This window comes from Hemibagrus wyckioides, linkage group LG01, assembly GCF_019097595.1.
Source record: "Hemibagrus wyckioides isolate EC202008001 linkage group LG01, SWU_Hwy_1.0, whole genome shotgun sequence".
Taxonomy (NCBI): domain Eukaryota; kingdom Metazoa; phylum Chordata; class Actinopteri; order Siluriformes; family Bagridae; genus Hemibagrus; species Hemibagrus wyckioides.
Genome location: NC_080710.1, coordinates 16210963 through 16235779, shown reverse-complemented (window position 1 = coordinate 16235779; position 24817 = coordinate 16210963). Strand labels below are relative to the sequence as shown.

The 24817-nt window shown below is 36.8% G+C and overlaps 2 protein-coding genes across 2 annotated transcripts in view; one reads left to right on the top strand and one right to left on the bottom strand.

Annotated features, from left to right (window-relative positions):
• The window catches only part of entpd3 (ectonucleoside triphosphate diphosphohydrolase 3), a 9242-nt gene extending 2209 nt beyond the window's left edge, over positions 1 to 7033 (bottom strand). The window contains exons 1-9 of the mRNA XM_058394897.1: positions 6883 to 7033; positions 5804 to 5926; positions 3545 to 3662; positions 2834 to 2975; positions 2388 to 2547; positions 1962 to 2189; positions 898 to 1170; positions 502 to 612; positions 224 to 358 (exon numbers count right to left, since the gene is read on the bottom strand). Coding sequence (XP_058250880.1) covers positions 224 to 358; positions 502 to 612; positions 898 to 1170; positions 1962 to 2189; positions 2388 to 2547; positions 2834 to 2975; positions 3545 to 3662; positions 5804 to 5926; positions 6883 to 6939 — 1347 coding nt within the window. The 5' untranslated portion in view covers positions 6940 to 7033. The remainder of the gene's footprint in view (positions 1 to 223; positions 359 to 501; positions 613 to 897; positions 1171 to 1961; positions 2190 to 2387; positions 2548 to 2833; positions 2976 to 3544; positions 3663 to 5803; positions 5927 to 6882) is intronic.
• A 6946-nt stretch (positions 7034 to 13979) lies between these two features.
• frrs1b (ferric-chelate reductase 1b) lies at positions 13980 to 24754 on the top strand. The gene is made up of 16 exons (XM_058396126.1): positions 13980 to 14182; positions 15274 to 15472; positions 16061 to 16209; positions 16327 to 16421; positions 16507 to 16636; positions 17135 to 17317; positions 17399 to 17497; positions 18150 to 18300; positions 18400 to 18513; positions 18612 to 18727; positions 18815 to 18901; positions 19695 to 19792; positions 20535 to 20593; positions 20839 to 20982; positions 21387 to 21481; positions 23322 to 24754. The coding sequence occupies exons 1-16, from the start codon at positions 13985 to 13987 to the stop codon at positions 23412 to 23414; spliced, it is 2010 nt and encodes a 669-aa protein (XP_058252109.1). The 5' UTR covers positions 13980 to 13984; the 3' UTR covers positions 23415 to 24754.
• Positions 24755 to 24817: the final 63 nt, after the last annotated feature.

Below are 24817 nucleotides of genomic sequence, written 5' to 3'. Positions count from 1 at the left end.
AATATGATGCCTGAATTAATCTGCTTGTCGTTCTTATTTGCTAAATCTAAGTAAGTTTGCTTGTGTTTCAATATTTACACCCTGAGATCTGGGTTGGATTGATAATTGATCATTAGCAGGATACTAAGCTCAGTGTTCATGGGCAACTGATCCATATTGACTCTGATCGGGACAAAGCAGTTATAGAAATTAGTGTTATTGTATTTTGGGTTTAATACTGTACCTCCTTTTGAAAATCAAGTTTTTCCCAGTTGTCAGCATTAAACTTGTAGCCATCTGCAAGAATTGTATGAACATAGTTTGCAGAGTAACAATATGATTTCAAGTGTTTATCTGTGATGTTGTAGTTTTTCTTGAGCTGAAAAAAAAGAAACAAAAATCCGGAGTTGGCTCAGTCAGCAGTCATTTTGCTTATGCAGCACAATTCAAACTGAATGAAGACATTTTTTTCTAAATTAATACCATATACATTCTCTTTGAAGGTCTGTGGGAGGTACTCACTGTTTTCCAGTCCATTGAGCAGAATGACCACATGGTGGAGTTAAACTTCTCCAGACTGTTAGAGCCCTTCAAATCCAAAGCCCCAGCTGTGTAGTAAAATCCTGCATAGGCCTTAACAGCAACAAATACATTAACACCATCAGTGCATTAATAAAACTGTCATCATAATGATGGATTTGTGCTACAGTCTAAACTAATATTAAAACTTGTTCTTCAATGAAAAATTAGAACAGAGAGTCCTCAGAAAACCTGTTTATAGAAATGAGCCTCACATAAAAAGTAAAAATGAAATCTTGGCTTCAGTATGTTGGATTCAATTCCTTATTTGTTTAGCAATCCACAAAACTGCTTGATGATACATTATTATAGTTGTAAACATTAGCTAAGAATGCCTACCATGAAGTCACCTGTGACAGGTGGTTGGTATATTCCATTAAATGAGCATTTTCCTGTCGTATTACAGGTCCTCAGGTCAAAAATCTTCATGACTAAAGATTTGCACTTGGCTGGATCGCTCTGTCCTATGAAACTGAAGGTCTTCCCGGTGTTATACCAAACTGGAGTGACATTCTTTGTACACTCACTGCCAAAGACGTCTTCTCCAGATATGATGAAGGTGTAGCCAAGAGGGTAGCATGGGTGATTTATAGGTAACCGACCAGAGGATGTCTGAAAAAGGCAAGAGATGCCAAAGTCAGATATTATACCATTAAAAAAACGTGAAAGTGTTTTATGCACTTAAGAAAAATTCAGCTTATTAGCTGACACATCACACATCAGATGACACATCAGCTATATCTGTGGTATGCGGTATATGGTATCGTTTCTAGCTAAGAAGAACAAAATAGAAAGGAGGAAGGATCATAAAGGCTAATGTAATTTTATCTGCCACTTTTGAACAGGGCGTTGCTAATGTCAGAGTAGTCTGGGAAGGCATTAATATTGCTAAGATTAAGCTTGCTCCATTTCTTTAAATGGACTGCATATGGACATTATTGTATTAGTACAAGAAAGGTTTTACAGGGATTTTGCACTCTGCATTGCTCCAGTCTGCTTTGTGTAATTAGTGTGAGGATTAAAACAAGTCATATGGAGTGATCAATACAGTAATGCTATAATGCAGTGTTAACGGGCTGAACACGGTCCACATGCTGAAATGGCATTCAGCTCTTTTTGGTTTCTAAAAAAGGAATATTTTTAAACTCACATACTTTGAAAAGGTTCATCACATGCATATACAGCTGAGGGAAATGTATCTAGGAAAATAAATATTATCTTTACTTTATTTTACTATATTTGAATATATTTGCTACTTATAAGGGAACCTCTGAAATGTAACACAAGAATTATAACTATTCCATTAATTCTTTTTTTTTTTTCTTTTTTTTTTCAGACCTTGTAGTATAACTGCGTTCTCTCCAACAATTAACATTTAAGTTCAGAAAATCAGAAAATGTTACCTTCACAAGCTCTGCCAAAACTTTTTTTTCAGCCTCATTTTTGCCGTAGCACAAGAAGCTGTGTGTGTAAACATTGTATTCATAGCCATAGAGAGAAATTTTGATGAGATCCTCTCCTGTGGCATCAGATGGGGCAGCGAAAGCGATCTGAGTGGAGGCTCCACCCAGGTCCAGTGACCCCACGGTCTGCGCTCCATGAGGATGAACCCAAGCATTCCATATATTTTTCTGTACAGATTAAAGTGAACAAAGTACAGCTTAATAAATGTACTCCAGTTTATGGTTGTGATCAACAAACTAGCCTAGACATAAAAATATCCTATAAAACTTTGTTACACAGATTTACCCAAAAATATCATGAGGAAGATGTTTAAAAAACTTTATTGTTTTAACGTATGTGAACTGAATGCTCCCTCTCAACCTGACCTCCAAGAAGTTTCCCATCAAGTAGTTGACAGTGATCCACCCATACAGCCCCTCTTCCTGACCAGAGATGATTGAAGCATTATGGAAATCGAATGGCAAAGAACGAAGATAGTCTTGCATGGATGTCAGGACATTATTGGACTCCCCTTTATTCTTCTGTCTATATACAAATATTGAAATTACAACATGAGATAATTCATAATATTCAGCAGGCATTCACATTAAAAACTAAATGAAGTATTATTTGTATGAAGCTTTTAACAACAGACATTTTTACAAAGCAGCTTTTTACAGAAACCAAGAGGTAGAGGTGACGGTGGGAAGAAAAACTGCTTGTTCTCGAATAATGAGGCTTTAATTATAAGGAAATTGAGATCTTTTTGCTAAAGGTGGAAAACATTACATTTGATCACACAGGTCAAACAGCTGGGGAAAAAAAATCTTACTGGAGCAGTCTCATTCCAGCAGTTGCTCCGAGAAAGATGGCTGTTGATTTATGTTGATGTGGAGGGACAGCACTCTTCATGTCTTCCATACAACTTTTAAGACTGTTCCAGGCTTCTAAATTCATCTCTGAGATACCAGGACCTGTCAATGAACATGACTGTGGTCATGTTATATCTTCTATATGTATTTTAATTAGTAGCCTATTAGTAGCCTACTATCCAGCACCTCACAGGGAGTACTAAAACTAAACTAAATTGAGATACATTGTAATAAAACTAGTGTGGCCATACAGTCTTTATATGAGAATACATTTTAATAGGCATCAGCCTTTTATTACTTTATTATTGGCTTATTATTCACTATATTCACTTAATGTTGTTCAGACCAAATCTGTCTTATATCAATCACTCAAGTAAAATACATGAATAGTCTCAAAACAGGGCATTGTTCTTCCTTTCATTAAATTGATTATAGCTAGATAAATAGATAAATAAATAAGTAAACAAACAAACAAACAAAAACAAATAAACAAACAAATAAATAAATGTAATTATTTCTTTTAATTTAAAGCAATGAATAAATAAGACTGTAGTCCCATTTCATTGCCTCACCTCTAGCTCAGGAAATCCTAGTCTAGGGCTAGAATTTTAGTGTTGCGTGAAAACCCACAGAAAAGTTTGCTTTCATGGGGATGAATGAGGGTTCCACACCTTTAACCTGACATTTTGTAGTCTGTGTCACAATCCCGGTGTTGTTCTCTTTCTCGGCTGGCCACTGGTACAGATATACTGTTGTTCTGGATGAGCCGGCATCCAGCACAATACCATACTACACACACACACACATACGAGAGAGAGAGAGAGAGAGAGAGAGAGTGAATAGTCATAAATAGTCCCAGTAGTATGCAGCATTTATCAATTTGCCATTTTTTTGCTCACTCATTTATGGTGTTATTTTACAAACAGTAGCTAAACGTACAAATATGATTCCTTCTGTTTCACTTTTTAACACAAAAGTAGGCCAAGCCCATTCTCCAATTTATTCTGTTTGCTGTATTTTGTTAATACACAAAATTGTATGGTTACACCCAAAACTCCACTACTGAAAGCGTTTTCTTTAATAGTGTTCGAAAAATGTGTATGCGCATCCAGATCATATTCTTAGTGGCACAATCTCTCAGACCACATCAAAAAGTCCTCATCTAATCAGAATATCTTGTGGGTTTTAAGCTACAAAATTGTTAATACTTCTCTACAAGCATAATTTGTGCAATATGTATCATGTGGTCAATATTTTGCAACATAAAACATGTTTGACATGTGGTTTGGCTGCGATTTTCTGATAGAATAAACAACATATGTTTAGCTCTTACATGTGTATGAAAAGCAAATGTGCACAGATCCTTTAATACAATCAATTCTCTGAAATTGTTAGTGAGAGTCTTGCTTGAAATGCATCAGAATGACTTGTGTGGGAAATTTTCTCCTTTCAATAAGAATGTATGAGAATTGTAACAATTCTAGTGTTTGAAACTCATAGTGCCTCCTGATTTAAGAGGTTTGACACCCTGAGAGCCGGGATAATGCTTCCTGAATGCCCGAGCATGAAAGGTTTAATGATCAGGGATCAGAATTCATACACTATATGGCAAGGTGTTTGTGGATATCTAACCATACTCCATACTTTTGCTAGAAATTGTGAAGTACACCATTGTCTAGAATGGATTTAGATGCTGTAGCATTAATAACACTATAGAGCTTAGCCCTGTTCCAGTATGACAATGCCCATATGCACAAAGTGAGGTCCTAGAGGACATGGTGTGCCAAGGTTGGAGTGGAAGAACTTATATGGCCTGTACAGAGCCATGACCTCAACCCCATTAAAGAACTGGAACACTGACAGCACCCCAGGCCTCCTCACCCTACATCAGTGTCTAACCTCACTAATGCTTTTGTGGCTAAATGAGCAAATCTCCACACATCTAGAAGAAAGACCAAAAAAGAGTGAGAAAAATTCTGGAAGGGGATGTTCAAAAGCACATATGGGTGTGATGGCCAGGTGTCCATAAATTTTAGTCTTATTGTGTATCTTATTCCAGCTAATCAAATCAATGTACATATTTCTGTAGAAGAAATCTCATGCATTTACATTCTGAATGTAATTTACATTACATTCTCACATTCTGACAGTAATACACATGCATATTGCATAAGAGACATGCCTTATTGCCCAAGGTCTTTTACATTACATGTTCTGACATGAGAAGCTCTAATGGAAAATGCATGAACTTTTAAAACAAATAGCTTCACAACAAATGACTTCATCAAGTACAGACCATGGGTGGTGTTTTCCCAGACCTAGATTAAGAGGGAACCTCTTATTGATTCAAAATCTGCTATATTTTGTGTTCAGCATTATGTTCAGAAGTTTAGAAGTTATAGAAAGTTAAAGCTATAAATATCTAGCAAATCAATGGACTCTCTGCAGCGTGAAATCCACACCCAGAGTCTTGGAAAAATGTATAACCCATAATGGTTCTTTGGCTATCCCTGTGTGGGAACCCTGGTCTATGAAATACAATAGAGTATTTCCCTTTTCAGAAAGGGTTTCCAAGAAAAACATTTTAGGGTGTAAATAAAGCACAGTAATAAAAAAAAATAGCCCCCAACTATACAGGGAATTCTAAAAGAACATTATTAAGTGTACACACCTTCCAGTTTCACTCAAAAATATAATAACAGGGAATATTCCTTGTCTAAAATAATGGCAGCTGTCAGGTGCCAGGTTTGCAGGTGCTCCTGCACACTCAGCGCTTGCAAGTTTTGTCACTTGTACATGGTCAGATTCTCTCCTGTAATTTCAGGCTTAGTTGAAATTAAAAGCATTAGCACTGTGATATTGCTATGTCATGATGATGCTCTGTGAATTATCTGTTACTTTAATAATAAGGCACATAAGGATAGTCTTACCTTAAGTCCAGGGGAAATGTAAGTCTTCTGTTTCACCTGAACTGTAGATATCGCGATAATGACGGCTATACTTGCCAAAAGAAAGAAAGCAGCTATGGCTGTTGCCAGTTTAGTCGTCATTATCTGTGAATGTAGAAGAAAGTTACGCCATAGAGCTAAATAAACTTGTGTAATACTAACTTATTTCATGTTATATCAGAGTTTTCCATGCTTGAGATAAATCAAAACATGAAAAAAAGACTGAAAAAGTGTTGACAGTTTTACCAGATTTAGTGCTAGAATTAGTGTTTCAAGAAATACAATGCTGATTGATGAAAAGGGTTAACTAAATCAGGGACAAACAGTATAGACATTCGGTCTAGAGATAATGAGCTCAAAAGCTTTAATTAAAAAGCAGCATGATCATAGAAATGTTATGTACTTAAAAAACACATAAATAAATAAATAAAAGAATGATGACTGCAGATTGACACCACAAACATCTTTAACTAATCTTTCACACTTTACACAATACAGCATGTATATATACATTTTAATTTGCCATACTAGTGAGATCCATGGATCACTTTTTTAAACAATCTAAACAACTCTGATGCTGGAGATTAAACCTGATACCTTAGGCTGAAAGTCCAAGTCTTTTCAAGCTACTGTTATGAGAATCATTGAAAATATTAACATTGTATTATTTTGGGTTTTTACTTAAATAGCCTTAAGTGACCATATATATATAGATATATATATATATATCAGCCATTATATGGCTACTTATGGCTACATTATATGGCTACTTATGGTCACTTAAGGCTATTTAAGTAAAAACCCAAAATAATACAATGTTAATATTTTCAATGATGTGTGAATGATGTATATGTGATGTATATTATTTTTTAATATATATATATAATATGTGAATGTTATGGAATGACATAAACAGTTATGTTACTTGAAGTGATCATTCAAAGCAACTTCTCTAAATGTCACTAATTGGAAATACAATTTTGTCCAATGAGCACTTTGTAACTGCTGGTTACACTCACCCTGAAAAACATGCACAGAAACAAATGGATATCTCTGCCTACCCTTCTATGAGAATCTCCAGTGAGGTGATCAGATGAATGTGATTCCTTCTTGACCATCCTGTCCAGGCAAGGGTATGTGTGGGTGGCTGTGAGACTGATTCTGTGCAGTGCGTGTGCATGTGTGAAGAAGCGCTAGGATAGGCGGGGTCGGGAATTTGTCCCTGTAATTTCTCCCCCAATACCGTTTCTAATAAACGCCTCCTACTCAGGAAAGTCCAACCCTCCTAGGCTCTTACAGCTAGCACTTTTTGATACATTCAACAAAAGAGTTGTTCTTTCAAATATGGGCTTGGTCATTGGCTTAAAAATGTTCTTTAAAATTTCTAAATGCTACTATAGACATCATGCTATTTATTTTTATCTTACCTCATTTACAAATAAACTATATTTACTAATAAAACTTTTTTTATTGCTAATTGGTGATTCTTTGTGATACTGTATTTATGTCTGTGTGTGTCATGCCGCAAGTGCTGATAGCCACAGGATAATCCAGCAAATCGAACCCACCGGATATGGATTAAAGTATGTGTGTGTGGCTCAAACCATCACGGAACATCATAAAACATGTAACAAGCCACATGTGTTTGTGTCGAAAAAAACAGGATGTCTTTTGCCTGTATATAAAAGTGCATTAACAGGCTAAAGCAATGCTGCGGGTAGCATTTGTGGCAGTGGATAGTTTTTGCTTTAAAGGTAACTGAAAATTTAGAAGCAAGCTTTTATAGATGCACTTTATGGTAATGTAAAAAGGAAGAAGTGAAATCTGTGGTGACCTACAGCTCAGACCACAAAATGCCTTCTATGTGCAAAAGACATCAGCTTTCAACCTTGGCAGCGTTGACTGGAGGTGTAAGTGTTACATTGAAAAGGCATGGAGAGATAATTTAAGCTGACCAGTTATCTACCCTAATTAATCATCATAAAACCATCATAAAACCATAAAGGCTTACAGAGCAACATGCTTCTATAAGTATTTTCCATAAGAATTTCTCTAGTCAATGTATGAAATGAATGTGGGGAACAGTTTTGTTTAATTTTGCATAAACTCCTCCTCCTTCTCCTCCTACTCCTACTACTACTACTACTACTAGTGGGACAACAACAACAACAACAACAACAACAGCAAGAATAAGAATGAGCTAAAAAAACCCATCAATCTATAAAACGGATATATCAAGTTTGCAAAGCTTCAGCACATCAGATATGAATCATTCTTAACACTGGGTTAAAACACCTGAAGTCGAGCCAGCTTGCATAGAGGCTGACCAGAGGAAAGACAACGAAAGTGGATTAAGCTGTTCTCCTCAGCACACAGTGGTACAACAGGCATATTTTTAGATGAGAGAGGGAGATTTGATACCACATTAGTGAGTGGGAACCGGAAAGTTAGTCCTTCACTATTAGATTGGTAGAGTTATGTGAGTGGGAAGCCGCCCCATTAGCTCTCACTGGCTTCTGAATAGGATTGCAGCCCTTGACTTCACTACTGTGCATGTGAACCTCAAGCCTATAAATAATCACATATAGTGCATGGGGTTTTATAAAAATACAAAAAACAACCCATGTCTTCTCTTTTTATTTTTGTTATATAAGGTACTTAGCCGGAAAACCAGACCCAATCATTATTGTCCCTTATGAGTATTCGTTTGGCTACCTTTTAAGATTTTGATGATAAAATCTATACATGGAATCAAATGTGTATCAGTAAAGACTGTCATTGTCTGTGGACAATTAGCACTAAGGGCTGTGCTATTACAGTGTGCAGAAATAGAGTCCATTTTGACATCCATAATCCTCCAATAAAGAGTAAATAAACCTAATAGAGCAGTCAATGCGATAATGGATTCCTAAGTCTCCTGGGGTATAAATGAATTCGCCCAGTCAGCCAAAAACTCTATTTCTCTAAAACCTTCGTATTGGTTCTGTCTTGTTTGAGTCGTACCCCAAGATTACTCAAAACACATTTCCTCTGATCAATTAAGTGCTGAAGAGAAGATGGTAGGAAATGGATCCCACTGGGACATTATGAAGTCACTAGATGGATCGTGCACCAAAGCTGTCTTGTAATATTAGAAAATGATAATGCACTGTGTAAACAAATATCATACAAACAACTCTTTCATGGATGACTGTTCTTTCAGGAACTCTGAAGAGTCAATGGAAAGAGGGAGTGAAGATAAAAAATGGGGGAAGCGCTGTAGACAAAGTAGCCAAAGGGCTTTTCCTTTTCAAATCCTGCCCTTAGTCTTCATACTTGAAGACTGACATCAATCATGCACAATTGGGGAGTTGTTCTCAAGTGTTTAACTGTTTTAGCTAAATATCACTGTTCTTTGTTCTGACATTTAGTGGCTTCACTCATCAGCCACATACAGCTAGCAGTTGTATATTATAAAGACATTTGCAGTATTGTGGAACTGCACTGTCTGTCTTGGCCACCCAATTTGGAAACAGATGCGTGGAGACAGATATGTTGTCTGTTAGAAAGACCTTTTGATCTTGTATTGGTTGGGTTGTCTTGTCTTATTTTTCTCAGGGGCTATTACTGTTCTCAGTAATTGATGTTTTAAGCTAAATATCATATTGTATTTATAATTAAAGAGACTGGTATTAAATTTTGAGAAGTTGAACAATTTATCTTGGGGAATCTTTGGGAAATAAGATCCTACTCAATAAAAGGCATTTATAATTCATGGTTCATACATGTATCAGCTGGAAATTATTATTCTGCAAGGCTTGTTAGACTCATTAGAGATTGCTTACTCTGCACATATGCACTTAATGTGCACTTCACACCGTTAAGTGAAAGCTTTCTCAGGTGTGAGCTCCAGTGGCTCACCAGCACCCCTCTATGGACAAAACCTCTACTGGGGAACCTTAGTTGAAAATATAAAATAATAATTATTAAAAAAGAAATGTTCTGAACATCTAGGATTTTTAGATGAACAAAAGCTATTAAATTCATGAATATTAGCACACACGCACACAAAATGAAGTCCAGAAGATATGCATTACCGTTCCACACTGGAGAAGGTCTAACATGCTGTAAGTCAATTTCACATTGTGCTACAATAATCAATACGTGGCTGAACACATTATGTTTAAGGGTGCAACTTGATATGCAATTGTTCTTGCTAAATTATAGCATAAGAGCTGCATAATGGTGAGAACATCCGAGAGTTTAGCTACACGCTTTCAACATATAACATATAATGTTCGCCACACTTCCCAAAATTAAGGCTAAGAAGTGGGTAATTACTTCCTTAATAACTTGCATGCGTATAGTCGCAGGAAAGTTTAAATCAATTGTGATCATTATAGCCCTGCACTGAGACAGAGCAGGTCCCTCCACACGTCAGCAAAGAATTGCGTTTACACGAGCGAATGTAAGAAGTCAGACAAGTCTGTTCATTCAAACCAGTTCCTCTGAGAAATTCAGGTCAACCCCAGAGGTATTCACCAAAGCTTTACCCTGTTTAGCACACATGCACCACCTTTAGCACACATGCTCCACCTTATTTAGCACTGTTTTAAAAGAATTGTAACTTTACCATCCTCTTTTTCTTTCTTTTTTTTCATTTTTAAAGTAATTAATTAAAGTGTGGTCTTTAAAGCAACATGCTACAGTATACCAGAGTTAACTCAAATACCCACCAAATCATCACAAATTACACTTTATCTATCTCTGACTCAATAGCCAGCAGTCTTCTTTGGCACATTTTAGTTTGGAGTTTGTGATTATTCTCATCCTTTTTGGGAAAGTTGAATATTCTCTGTTGCCTTTTCTTTATAGTGCACATAGTGAGGGTTCAGGGCTTTTCATCCACTTCTGTAAGTAAACGTTAAGATATGTTCTTCCAGTCTTCATATACATTGGCTTGTGTTATATTTATCATGTTCAGTATGAGTGCATATTGGCTTAAACATTCACTTTAAATCTACACTAACTGGCAGCTTTAATAGAAACGCCTTCACATTCATACAATGATACAATCAAACAAAAAGATCCTGTAAATACAGGTCAAGAGCTTCCATTACTGTTGCCAAAAAACCCCAAAAAACATCAGAATGGGGAAAATGTGATCTAATCTTTGGTTGTTGGTGCTAGACAGGCTGGTTTGAGCAATTGTTGATCTTCCGGGATTTTCATGCATAACAGTCTCTAGACTGTCTCTCTACAAAATGGATCAAAAAGAGAAAACATCCATTGAGTGGCAGTTCTGTGGGTGGGAAACTCTTGCTGATGAAAGAGGTTAGAGGAAAATGGCTAGACTGTTTCAAGCAGAGAGGAAGTCTTTGGTAAGTCAAATAACCACTATTCACAACTATGGTGAGCAGAAAATCAGCTCTTAGAATGCACAACTAGCTACAACAACAGAAGACCAGATCGAGTTCCACTCTTATCATCTAAGAACAGGAATCTGAGGCTACAGTTGCCACAGATTTACTGAAACTTGACAGATTTTTCCTTCAACTGTCCATTGTAGGTGAACCTGTGATGACTGTAGCCTCAGATTATTGTATACAGATTTCCTAACTAAAATGGATGGATAGGGCCTGGATCCCTGGAAACAGACTCCCAGTTTCTAATATTTTCCTGAAGAGGACAACCAGATTCAGAGAAACTGACACAGGCAGATTACTGGGTATTGACTAATGTTCTGACATTATATCAAAATTTGAAAAATGATATCAGAACAGTATTATTATTAAATATCAAATATAGCCTCCTGGTGGTCCAGCAGCAGGATCCTGTGCTCTCGCTGCTGAGGTCTGGGTTTGATTCCTGGGCAGGGTGCTAACCCAGCCAATGAAGAATTAACTCTCAGAGCCAGACCCAAGCCTGGATAAAATGGGAGGGTTGCATCCGACATAAAAACCTGTGCCAAATTGAAACATGCGGACCAAATGATCTGCTGTGGCGACCCTGGACAGGGAGAAGCCAAAAGAGCAACAACATCAAATATATTTTACATGTCTGTGTATAGACTTACATTTTTCCTTTTCATTTTGTGTATGTAACTAGAGGCATTAAAGGTGATAAATCACACTGCACAGCAGAAACAGTGAAGTTAAGCTTGTAATTATGACTATCATTCACATAAATAACATCCTATAAAGCACACAATTAAAGTTTATGTCGGAAACAGAAACAACCCTTTATCATAGTGTACAGAGGAAATGGTGAGGTGAGCTGTGTATAACTTGACCTTGAAGGCTATAAACAGAGGGATTATTACTTCAGTGCATAAACTTTATTGTAACAGCTGATAGGTATGTTTCCTCAAATTATAGTGTACTTTGTTATATAGTTCCCTGAATGTTGTAAACAGTCTCATTTTATTACATTCTTTAGACACTAACCGGATTTTAGCTTGATGTCATTGGGTCCTAATCAGAGAATATGACTTGGCTATCTCCTCACTGCTTGGGATACAGAGACAGATCAGACCAGCACATGCTCAGGGCCCATAGTCTCATCATTAAAAACAGCATAAGAACATCTGGTCACTCAAACAGGAGAGACAGTGTGCTCACTAATTACATGAAAGGGAAATTCAAGACAGAGCTACGCTCCCAACTGGTCTGTGAAATATTAAATAATTTTCACTCAGAATTATTCAATCACTAATCCCAGTCATCTGTGATATGAAAAAATATATAAATCTCTCAGCAACACTCCACTCTAAAATATAGAACATCATTACCTGAGAGCAGAGAATGACAGACGCCACTCTTATTAAACTGTCATCCTCATAATTACGACCGTTAACCTTAATCACTTTGCTATTATTGTTATCCCTACTGTTGATACACTACTGTTTTACTGTTTAATTATTATTATTATTATTATTATTATTATTATTATTATTATTATTATTATTATTATTATTGGTTTCAAGCAGTGGACAGTGTTGCCACCTCAAACCTCCAGGTTTCCCGTTTTGATCCTGGGTTCAGGATGTTGTCTGTGTTGCATGTTCTCCTCAGGTTCATGTGGGTTTCATACAGGTTCTCCAATTTTCCTTACAACTCCAAAAACATGCAGGTAGATGGAATGGCTATGCTAAATTGCCTATAATGCACTCCGATGGATAGACAGCCCATCTGTGAATTCTCCCACCTTGTTATGCCCACTGCTATTAGTATTGCTATTAGTGATACTTATAAATGTACTCCAAGCAGGCATAACATTATGAACAGTGACAGGTGAAGTATATAACACTGATTATCTCGTCATCATGGCACCTGTTAGTGGGTGGGATATATTAGGCAACAAGTGAACATTTTGTCCTCAAAGTTGATGTGTTAGAAGCTGGAAAAATGGGCAAGCGTAAGGATTTGAGCGAGTTTGACAAGGGCCAAACTGTGATGGCTAGACGACTGGATCAGAGCGTCTCCAAAACTGCAGCTCTTGTGGGGTGTTCCCGGTCTGCAGTGGTCAGTATCTATCAAAAGTGGTCCAAGGAAGGAACAGTGGTGAACCAGTGACAGGGTCATGGGCGGTCAAGGCTCATTGATGCATGTGGGGAGAGAAGGCTGGCCCGTGTGATCCGATCCAACAGACAAGCTACTGTTGCTCAGATTGCTGAAAAAGTTAATGCTGGTTCTGATAGAAAGGTGTCAGAATACACAGTGCATGGGCTGTTTTGGCAGCAAAAGGGGGACCGACACAATATTAGGCAGGTGGTCATAATGTTATGCCTAATTGGTGTCTGTAAGTATTATTATTCTTATTACATATTTGATAAAAAAAAAAATCATAATAGTAAGCAATAAAATGTTATATTCCTAGGCAATGAGCAGGTGTTTTACAGCAATAGCAGTGTGCTATCTTCACAGGTTCACCTGAACCTTTTTAGTCTCTTTGGTGTTCGATATAAACTGGCATATTCTGGCCACTAGTGGTGCTATTTACAAAAGATGCTTGGACCACATATTTATTACCAAAGTTCATATTCTTTTTTGATGCTTTGGCTACGCTGCACTACACTAAGGAACACCTCACAGCAGAGCAATAGAGGCGCGTGACACTGAGCAGCAAGTCTAACGGCCTTATCTGGGTGTGTTCGAATAATAACAGCGGTCTGCACGGTCGGACATGACGATCAACACCTCATGTTCTTCAAAACCTGCAGCAGAGGTAATGATTTGTAGATCAGACTCATACTCTTCCGCGTTGTGCTCCGCCTCTTCACGCTGCTCTGAGCCAATCCGATCGCTCCTTCTTACAACTCTACAGGTTCATGAGAAAGGGCTCGGTTTACGCAACTCCATTCACCAGTGTGGAATAATGGAGGTACGTCCTTTTACTCTTCACACTCACCTGCAGATAAACAGCGCACTTTTCTTTCTCTGTTTGCGTCTTTCAGCACACGTCGGAGTTACTACTACATTTCTTTCCTTTGCCTTTCGTGTAAATAGTAACAAAAAAAACGGAGGTTGTGACTAAGGAAATGTATAATTTGGGTCCTCGAGGTGCTTGATTTGTTGTTTACATTACTAGTATTAGATTGCTTGTAATTCCACTGCATTCACGCTTAAAGCTTAACAATAAAGTTGATCAGCACTTGACTGAAGTGCACACAGAGAGTCTGTATGGATGGTGAATGAAACGCGGCACAAACTGACCTTGTAGGCAGGATTTGGAAAGAGATTTTACGTCTAGTCGGAAACTTTGTTTCACAACAGATAGACACTACAGCCACAACAGTGTGGGGCAGCTTTAAATGTGAAATAGTTGTGTATTACTACATTTCTCTTTCGTGATAAAAATACAGTGTAGAAAAACATGCACACATTTAGCATGATTGGTGTCTTATTTCTTTTGTTTGTAATATTTGAGTGTAAAACACTATAGAGGTAGCAAACATTTCTGTTTGGACAGATATACACAGGTTTTCTATAATATTTATATTATAGTTTCTACGTTATTTTTTCTATTATTATAGTTAAATATTATTTTTTATAATATTTCTATTTCTATTAATATTTATACTATATGTTTTTGTAATATTTAAGGTACATATTTTAAAATTACACTTTAAATATTTACATTAAACATATTTTTTTCTTGGAACTGTATGTATTTAATGATTCATTTGACTTCTGAGATTTGTGAAATACAATATTTAACCCCCATGACCCGACAGCCTGCGGCACGTACACTCTTATCTTTACATGCAGCTTGTACATGAGCTGCTTGTTCAGCAAGGAAACAAACCTGTGACCTAAATTCGCGAGTCTTTAGTGGTCTTAAGTGTGTTTATTTTCTACACGTCAACAACATCCACACAAACAGATTGTTTGGTTGTTGTCGTTTGTTCAGTTAACAAACACACAAGATTCACTCTGGGGTTTGTTTATATGTTTGTTTATTTCTTTCTCCAGGTCTCTGTGAAGATGAAGGTGCTGTTCTTCCTGTTTGCTGTGTGTATGAAGTCTGTCTCTAGCTACAGCAATGGAAAAGTCAAAGAAGCTTGTCAGGACATGATGCCTGGCCATCATCATCATCGCCCCAGCCCTACATCTTCACCATACACCATCACTGTGGATAAGTCTATATTCAGTCCTGGAGATCAAATTAAAGGTACGTAGATATCATGTTACGGCTGCTGTATTGTTCAGACTTTACCTTGATTCCAGTCAAGTAGAGCACTTCCGGTGTTGTTATATGAAACCTATTGGAAACTTCTAGGAAGCTTTTATGTGAAACTCTACAGAACTCTACTCTTATACATTTACATTTACAGCATTTATCCAGAGACACCCTTAATCAGAGCAATTTATCTGTATATCACTGTTTGTTATACATCGAAGGTTAAGGGCTTTGCTCAAGAGCCCAGCAGTGGCATCAACTCGCAACCTTCTGATCAGTAGTCCAACACCTTCACCACCAAGCTACCACTTCCACTCTTGTGCTTCCATCATTTTTTTCTTCTCATGCTAATCATTTGCTGTCTTTGGCCTTGTTTAAGTATAGTATATTTGCGTAAGTGTTTTGCATAATATTGCTCATATTTATTAGGCTGTCATAAAGAATTGCACATTCACTAACATTTAACAAATAGCAATTTTATTTGTTTCCTTTTGTTTTTGCTGACAGCGATTTGTTTTCCATTATTAAGATTCATCTTTCCATTATTAAGATTCAATATTCATCTTTTTCTATTCACAGTGACTTTATCATCTCCAGAGAATAATTTGCAGTTCGTAGGCTTTCTTTTAGAAGCCCGAGATGCTGCAAAACTTGATGGTGGATCTGTTGGAACTTTTACTCTCATTGATTCGTCCATCTCACAGCTTCTTTCGTGTCACCACAGAGAGGTTAGCAACTAGACAATAGTTAATAAGTGTGTGAGGCTATACTGATGAAAATCAAATAATAATTTTTTAACTGATGATAAAAAAAAAATCTATGTTAATGTTGAACTCTCTTGTAAGGGCTCTGCTGTGAGTCACACCAGTGGTCACCATAAGACAGAGGTTCAGGTTATCTGGACGGCACCACAGGATGTCCCATCTAGAGTCCAGTTTCTGTGAGTGTCCATGTTACAGTGCATATTTCTGTTCCTAACCAGTTTACTGAGCGAGGAGTTGATGTATATGCTGTGTCAATTTCAGAGCAACTGCGGTTCAGGAATACAAGTTGTTCTGGGTGAAGATTCTGGGTCCTGTGTTGTCTCTAGATGGTGCACCATCTCCAACATTATCTCCTCAGACAACCACCGCTCCCATGCCTCTGCCCCACCCGGTGTGTCCTGCTACACCACAAGTTTATCATGCCTTCTGTAATAAGCTTTATTGGATTGTGAAAAACTTCTTATAATTAAACAGTTTTTGTTTATATAATGGCATGCTCTTATTTTAATAAATGCATATCCATGATTGTTCAGTCCTGAACATCCTGAGCATGCAAAATTTTGCTGACAAGGCTGAAATTAAGGTAATTACGGTCCGAGTTATACACAAACAAATCCAAACAAATTATGGGTTTTGGAACTGCATGTTTTTCTGCCGACAGATGCCTTAAGCTGATGTATTCACTTCCCAGGATAGCAGATTACGTGTGAAACCCTACACCAAACACACCTCGTGTGGCATCTCATTAACACTGTGATGTGTCATCACAGTAGAATGTGTGTGTGTGGGGGGGGCAAACAGCATTTGCAAACAGGACTAATCTACTCCTGTCAGTAATGAAGAATCTGCTAAATGAAGTAACATTTCTCCTTATCTGACTCTCTCACAGTTCACTTCAAAAGGCTGCGGCGATACAAAGACTTGCCTGCGAGATCCAGAAGGCTGCAATCCTGAAAACGACACACTCTGTTACTTCATGTCCTTCACAAAAGTCGAGCAGGGTGTAAAGTTTGAGCTCAGTGGCCTAGCTTCGGGTTACGTCTCCTTCGCCTTATCAACAGATCAATGGATGGTAGCGTAACATGTTCTTGTGCAAAGCATGATTTGTTAGTTGTTGTGAAATTGTGTTAAATGTATGTGTGCCTGTGTTTAGGGGAATGATGATGTTTACCTGTGTGTCAGTGATACCAACCGTGTCAGCATCAGCGCTGCTTATGTTGAGGGAAGGACACATCCAGTGATTGCTGCAGAGGTACCCATTTCCTCAGCTCAGTCAGATTGGAATGTAGGCTACGTGATTAAAGGATTGATTGAGATAGAACAGACTGACAGTGATAACCTGTGAAGACAAATAGGATTGTGAACACTGTATGCCAAAATCAGCATGTACTTGTTAGTGGTATTATTACACAGTGCCAGAGACAGAGGCATGTCTATTTAGATGCAGCTTACATTGCTCTATAACTTAACTTTTCAATAGTAAAGTGGCAACAATGTAGTGGACATTTTTAATGAAAAGCAAACAGATTTTAATGTCTAATCACTTGCAGTAAATAACAATGGTGTTAGAAAAGCCTGAGATTTCTGATAATACACACTAAAGTGTATCATGATATTAATATAATAATACTGTAATATTGCTTATTCCAAATGCTAAGGGTTTGTATGTTCATTTCCCCGGTTATCTAAAAAAAAAAAATGAATAGGAACTACAGTTTTTATGTAGAGAAGATAAACTGAGTCATTTGAAGAGGGAGAAGTAGAAGAAATGTGTGTGTTTTTTCCTATCAGCTACTCCTTTAAAAATTGTAATGCTCAACACTGATGTCTTTAAAACAGTCATCTGTAAGTAATATTCCTGACAGAAAGCCTTCTCTATGATCTTTGCCCTCTGGCTGCTCTAGAATGTTTTGAGAGAGACAGCATGGCGGCTGACTGATGGGGTCATTCAGTGCAGTTTTCACAGGAACATACACATCCCCAGCCCTAATCAAGGCAGATTTGACCTGGATCAGATGTACTACCTATTCATGGCTCATGGTCGAGCAGAGAACGGTGAACTTCGACTCTTATTTTCTTACAGGAAAATAGCATGTTGTACACAGGTATTATTTTTGTTTGTTTAATGATTCTCCTTTCATCTGTCCACTGTAGGGAGAACCCATAGACATGACCGACAGCCCCTTATTTCATCAAAACAAGTAGTTATTACTGGTCCTCCAGAGGATCTGAGCGGCTCTCGTTCTTCCTTACTCATCAAGTTCCATGGTGAGAGTAAACAGAATGTCTGGAACTTTAATGCATCATATGAAAACATCATTAATTCTAAATGAGTAGATCTGACCAGGTTTTCTTTGTGTTTATAGCTGCATTCATGCTCATTGGCTGGATGATGACCGTGAGCACTGGAGTAATTATAGCCAGATACTTTAAACCTGACTGGCCTGAAACAACTGTTTGTGGACAGAGAGTGTGGTTTCAGGTAAAAAAAAAAAAAAATCTGAAAGGAAGACATGATGATTATCGCTATTCCTAACAGTTGCTGACAGTAAGGCTTATGTCTCTGCAGTTTCACAGAGGTCTTATGTTGCTCACAGTTCTTCTGACATGCATTGGCTTCATATTGCCTTTTATATACAGGAGAGGCTGGAGCAAGGTAACTCTCTCTCTCACACACACACACACACACACAGTCTGTCTGCATGACTAATGCTCATCTGTGTGTCATGTTTCTCTCAGCCCCACCACCAAATGTATACCCATATGACTGGTCATTATGTCTAAATGTGTGACTGTCACGTCTGTCCGAACAGAATATATTTTGGGGGAAAACATAGGAAAATTAAGACATTATTATTATTATTATTATTATTATTATTATTATTATTATTATTATTATTATTATTATTATTATTGTTATTATTATTATTATTATTATTATTATTATTATTATTATTATTATTATTATTATTATTATTATTATCTCTTAATGGAATGTTCCAGTTTTACCCCTCAATGCTATTAAATACATTTAAAAAAAAAGGTGTTGATGGTTAATAGTTCCAGGTTGGCTGGGTTTACTGCACAGACACAATCACAGGTTTCGTATGGATTCTCCACGTTCCTCACATTGTCCACAAACAAACTGGTGGGCAGATTGGCCACTATAGTGGCCACTAAACTGCTCACAGGTGTATGTATGTGAATGCACAGTAAACATCTGAAAACTGGAGTTGTATTTCATTAACTAGCATTGCTGCAGTGTTACCAATAGAGGTCATTCTTTCCCCATTGTAATGATGAACATGTGCGCTGTCTATCCTTTTCAAAATCACCTGGCAACGCTACACTGTGATTCATTAAAAGCTGTGCCAGCTCCACTGTGTGGAGATGGATGCGTGGGAGTAAAAAAAGGTTAGCAATAATCATTTCTTGTGTGTTTTTAAAAGCGCGCCGGCTCACACCCTTACTTCGGCTGTACTGTTATGGCTCTGGCTGTTATCCAACCCATTGTGGCTCTGTTCAGACCTGCTCCAGACTCCTCCAGGTAAAACAGGGCTAGTCCTTACTAAATCCTGTCTTTTGGCAAAGCCAGTTAATGTATTCTTTACAGCAACCTTCATATTATTTTTGAATCCCACCCCAATGCCAGGTATCAAATTCTAGGTGTCTGAATATATGCATGTATGTTTTCGGTTGACACTTGATTATATAAACCACTGGTCATTTTATCAAGCACACTTATAGGTTATTCTGTAGAGCCAGGTGTCAGAGAAATAACAATGATGTGACTATAGAGAGTGTAGTGTAGAACTATGGAGAGTCACTATAAATCCATAAAAATTATTCTGACTGGTCACCTTTATGCTGAGAGAAAACATTTCTATCCTCATAGGAGTGGTCTCTTCCTCATCCATAGGCAAAAGGGCTTGCTGAATAATTTCATTTCAGTATGAAAATGATATAAATCATACAATATGCCTTCATAATCACCTGTTTTCAACCTAACTGAACACCTGTGGGAGATTTTGAGTCAAAGTGTTGGCCATCTGCTCAATAGTGGCTTTATACTACTGGTCCCAGTACATTAATGGACATGGCTAAAGGACAGACATTGAGCATTGTAACATTGGGGTACAATCAGTAGCAGGTAAAATAGCCAGTGATTGTACACCCCAGCTGTCAACTCTGTGTATAATTTAGCTATGAAGATGATATTCAGATTGTGCTGTTACTGTGTATTCTTCATTCATTTACAGTTTGCTTTATATGTGTTTTTCTATTTTCAGGAGATATATTTTTAACTGGTTCCACTTGGGCACAGGCACTGTAGCCCAGGTGCTCGCTGGTAAGCAACATGTCTATTGCAAAGTTGTAGATCAAGAAAATTAATGAAATTAGTGATTTATGTACAAGACATGAAGTCATCGAATGAAGATAAACACTATATAATTTAGGCACCCTATATTTAGCTTTTTAAATCCTAGTGGAACCTGTTGCATTCTCTCAGGACTAATAGACACAGATGGCACTGCTTTATACATACAGGCAATAGACATTCATATTAACATGTCCTTTACCTCTTGATTTTAGTCGTGGCCATCTTCTTGGGCATCCATCAGCAAGCTCTGCTGCTCCCTGCCCCCTTGACCACCGGACTCCTGTCTGCCTGTGTGGTCTGGTTTGTGTTGGCAGACCTGGCACTAGAGGTGCACAGAAGAGGGCTTTTACCTATAGGTCAGTGCTCCTAACGCATCCTTTTACAATTAAAAAATGTTCTCTCTGTGTATATAGCATTTAGCATGCCCCCCCCCCTTTTTTGAATGACCTTATTTGCCATACAGAGCAATAATTTGGGCCATGGAGGTGATTAAAGCCATTATGCTTGTAGGAAGAAAATCAATAGAACTGTCAGATTGCATTAAATTGTAAAAGGCTTTTTGGGTGTGGTGTTAGAAGTTGCTATGCTGCTCTGAATACTAATGTCTAATGCCCAACTACAACTGGCCAGGACATGTTATTCGGTGGCAAATTATATGCAAATTATTATACAGGATATAACAAATGGCTCAGCAAAGTACAGTACAGTCTCTTATTTAATCTTCAATAGCTAAACCTAACATGATGTTCTTATATTTTAGGAAAAATGTTCAGAAACTTTCAGGTCTACACAGAAAACCTCCAAACAGAAGACAAAGAGGGGATTCTGTTTGTTCAGTCTGAGAATGAGAGCAAGGTAAAACATAGAGTTTTTATTTCCTTTTCCTTTTTTCCCCCAGAATTCTTAACATCTTTAGTAACTATTTGTTAAAAAAAAAAGAAGAAAAATGCCTTTGTGGTTAATTATTATAATCTTACCGACTCATTAAGTGTGTGTGTGGGGGGGGGCATACATGTACACGATTATTATTATTATTATTATTATTATTATTATACTCTACATTTATTTCTTTATGCAACAATCAAATGAACGATTGTAACCAATCTGAATGAATTGCTTCTGATTACAGCTCCCAAATAAACTCTTTACATATAATGTAAACTTGACATACTGTAGACAATTAAATTTATATTTATGTTACATGTAATTAAAGCCAAAGTCTTAAAACCAAATTAAAACCAATTTCCATGTATGGAGTGGGGTTTAGTGCCAATGTTAAAATCCAGAATAGTCCATTTCAGGTTTTTACTAATCCTGCTCGTGTTTTGAATTATTAAATTATTTTACATTTTAATTATTTCACTCTCAGCAAAATATCACCCAGGTGTTAAATTGACAGAGAAACATTTGTGACCAGAATAAAGTCTGATATTCTAGAGTTTTAAAATGCAAGCCTTCAGTGATCAGTGAAATGCATAAATAATACCTCTAATCCTCTAATTTTATGAACCTTAAAGGTCATTGTTTGGGAATGACATAATATAAAATAATAATAAAAATAATAATATAATATAATATAATATAATAATTATCATATTTTAAATATATATACAGTATAAAAAACACTTCTTTTTGTAGTATGTATTTTGTTCATCCTCAATTAATTTCTGCCAATAATTGTGTCCTACCTTTGACACAAAATGTCCAACCTCCCAGTTATTTTAAATAGCTTTAATTCTGTAACATGAATAGTGTTAATTCTGTCAGTGAAAGTAAACATACAATAGTTTACATGACTAATATTCTTTTATTGAATAGATTATTATAGGATTATCTCCTTGTTCGATCAGATCGATCAGATGTTTCACTGCGATTCATCAGCGTTTGATTCTTTTCCTATAATGCTTGATGTGTTTGGAGAAGACAGAGCAAGAAATCTGAGTCATTCCTCAATACAGAATCTCTCCACATCGCACAGGGTCCTATTTCTACTACTGTAGATGCTCCTCTTCACCTCACCCCTCAGGCTTTAATGGAGTTCAGGTCAGAGGACTAGGGGAGGCCACAGCAAAAGCTTGATTCTGGTCTCTTGATTAGAGCAACAAAAAAAGCCCTTGCCCAGTTATGGTGAGATCTCGGGTTTAAATCCTGAGGTTGAACTGCCCTTTTTGGTAGAAGGGGTAGCATTACTCTCTCAGTCAATCACAGCAATACTAACCAATTGTGGTTTAATGTTCTGCTGAAAGATTCAATCATAACCTAGTTGTAGCTTCTTGATAGAGGCAGACAGATTTTCATTTAAACTCTCCTGGTACTTCATGTGGCCCATCTTAAAAAAGATTGGTACTTTGGAGGTTTATAGATCCTTCACCATATAACAGTCTGAGGAATTTTTTTTTTTTTCCTCCTTCTAAGCATCCTCCTTGAGTATCTGTCGGCAAGACACTCTAGAATTGTCTTATCTCACAATAGGACCTGGTTCCAGTTCTAGGAGCATAGGCAAATTTTTTAGGTGTTTACATTTGTGGTTAGATGAAAGAAAAGCTTTTCTTGAGCATTGCCTTCTAAATAGTTTATTGGCTGTACATACAGCTCTCTTAAGATTTTTTCTTTATCACAATTAACCACATTTTTCCATCTTTACCAAGTGCGCCGATAATCCTGGAGCTGACTTACTTCCTTTTTCTGTTTTCAGGGTTCTTCTTTTAAAAAGGTTGTTTTGGCCGTCTACCTGTGTGGAAACTTTTGCTTTCTGGCTTTTATTCTGGCCACCATCAGTCAAGTATGATGGAAAAGAATGACAAACCATGTGCCTTACTGACGTCTGCTGTTGTAGTCAGCTACTGTTTAAGAAGCTGAAGAGGCCTTATGTAAGGTTGTTCTTACTGTGATTTACACTGGATAACTTGATCAAACCTTTTAAAGCAACATTCCAACAGATAGTTTCAAGAAGTTATTCAGGAACACTGGATGTTTATGTGCCATAAACTTTGATACCGAACTTTGAACTAATATTGTCACAAGGCAAAAGTACAGAACATCACGTTATTTTAGTTTTTATGCTTGGATTTGTCAAAGATGCAAAATGTTTTAGCTGGAATGATTACTGATGGATCTGTATGTAGATGAGATGTTGATGAGAGTGCCGAATGAACACAGAGGGAATCTCAGTGTTTGCCGTTTATTATGATTTTATGAAAGGCAACTTATGCAATGTTTTATATTGGTGTCTGTAGTACTTGACAGCCAGTATATTATATTTATATGAAATTAAAGGTATTGTAAGAACTTAATACTAATTGTTACATTTGCTTAATTATGAAAGAAAATTTTAGTGTTATTTTTGTATGTTATAATGTACCACATATCATGTTAGCAAGATAAATCTTTTTTTTTTTTTTTTTTTTTTGTGCATTGCAGAGGAAAATAATATATTATAATTCAGATTTTATGTATGGCAGCATCAAATCAAAGCATGTTCAATATTAGTGAATTTATATCAGAAATGGAAACCGTGTTGCATCTAAGTTTCATCTGAAATGTATTTGGGGTTACTGATGATTTTGTGATGCAATTCTATGATGCAATTCTATGCATATAAAATGTTTTTTTTTTTTTTTTTTTTTTTGATGCATAGAAAATTGATGAAATTGATTTAAGCAATATTTAATAATAATAATGTTTAAAAACTGCCAGAATTTAAATCAGTTTTAATCAATCAATATTAATTGTCTTGATACCATGTTAATCAAAGTTGTCTTTGACACCAGACACAACTATATTATTAGAAACATTACAACATCCAATATTCTTGCTATGTTTTGCAGGGTATGCCCACATTTTTCAGAATTTGAGCTTTGTGAACTTTGTGTAACTGCTACTGAACTTATAGTAATGGTCCTCCACTGGATTAATAAACTTTTGTAATCATATACAGAAGCCAAAAAAAGGTTAAAAAGCATCTGACTTGAGTTTAGAACAAAGATGAAGTGAACATTGAACATTTTTCACTGTGACTGTCTTTTCAATTATGTATACAAATCACATATATCATGATGCATTGTGTGTGTGTGCACAGATGATGTAAATGTATGTACAAATTAAAAGGAATCCACCTGCCTAATGGCATTGGCTTTGATGAATATCTTGTTTATTACTCCGTTCATCCCTAAGCTCTTCTCTGATGGAACT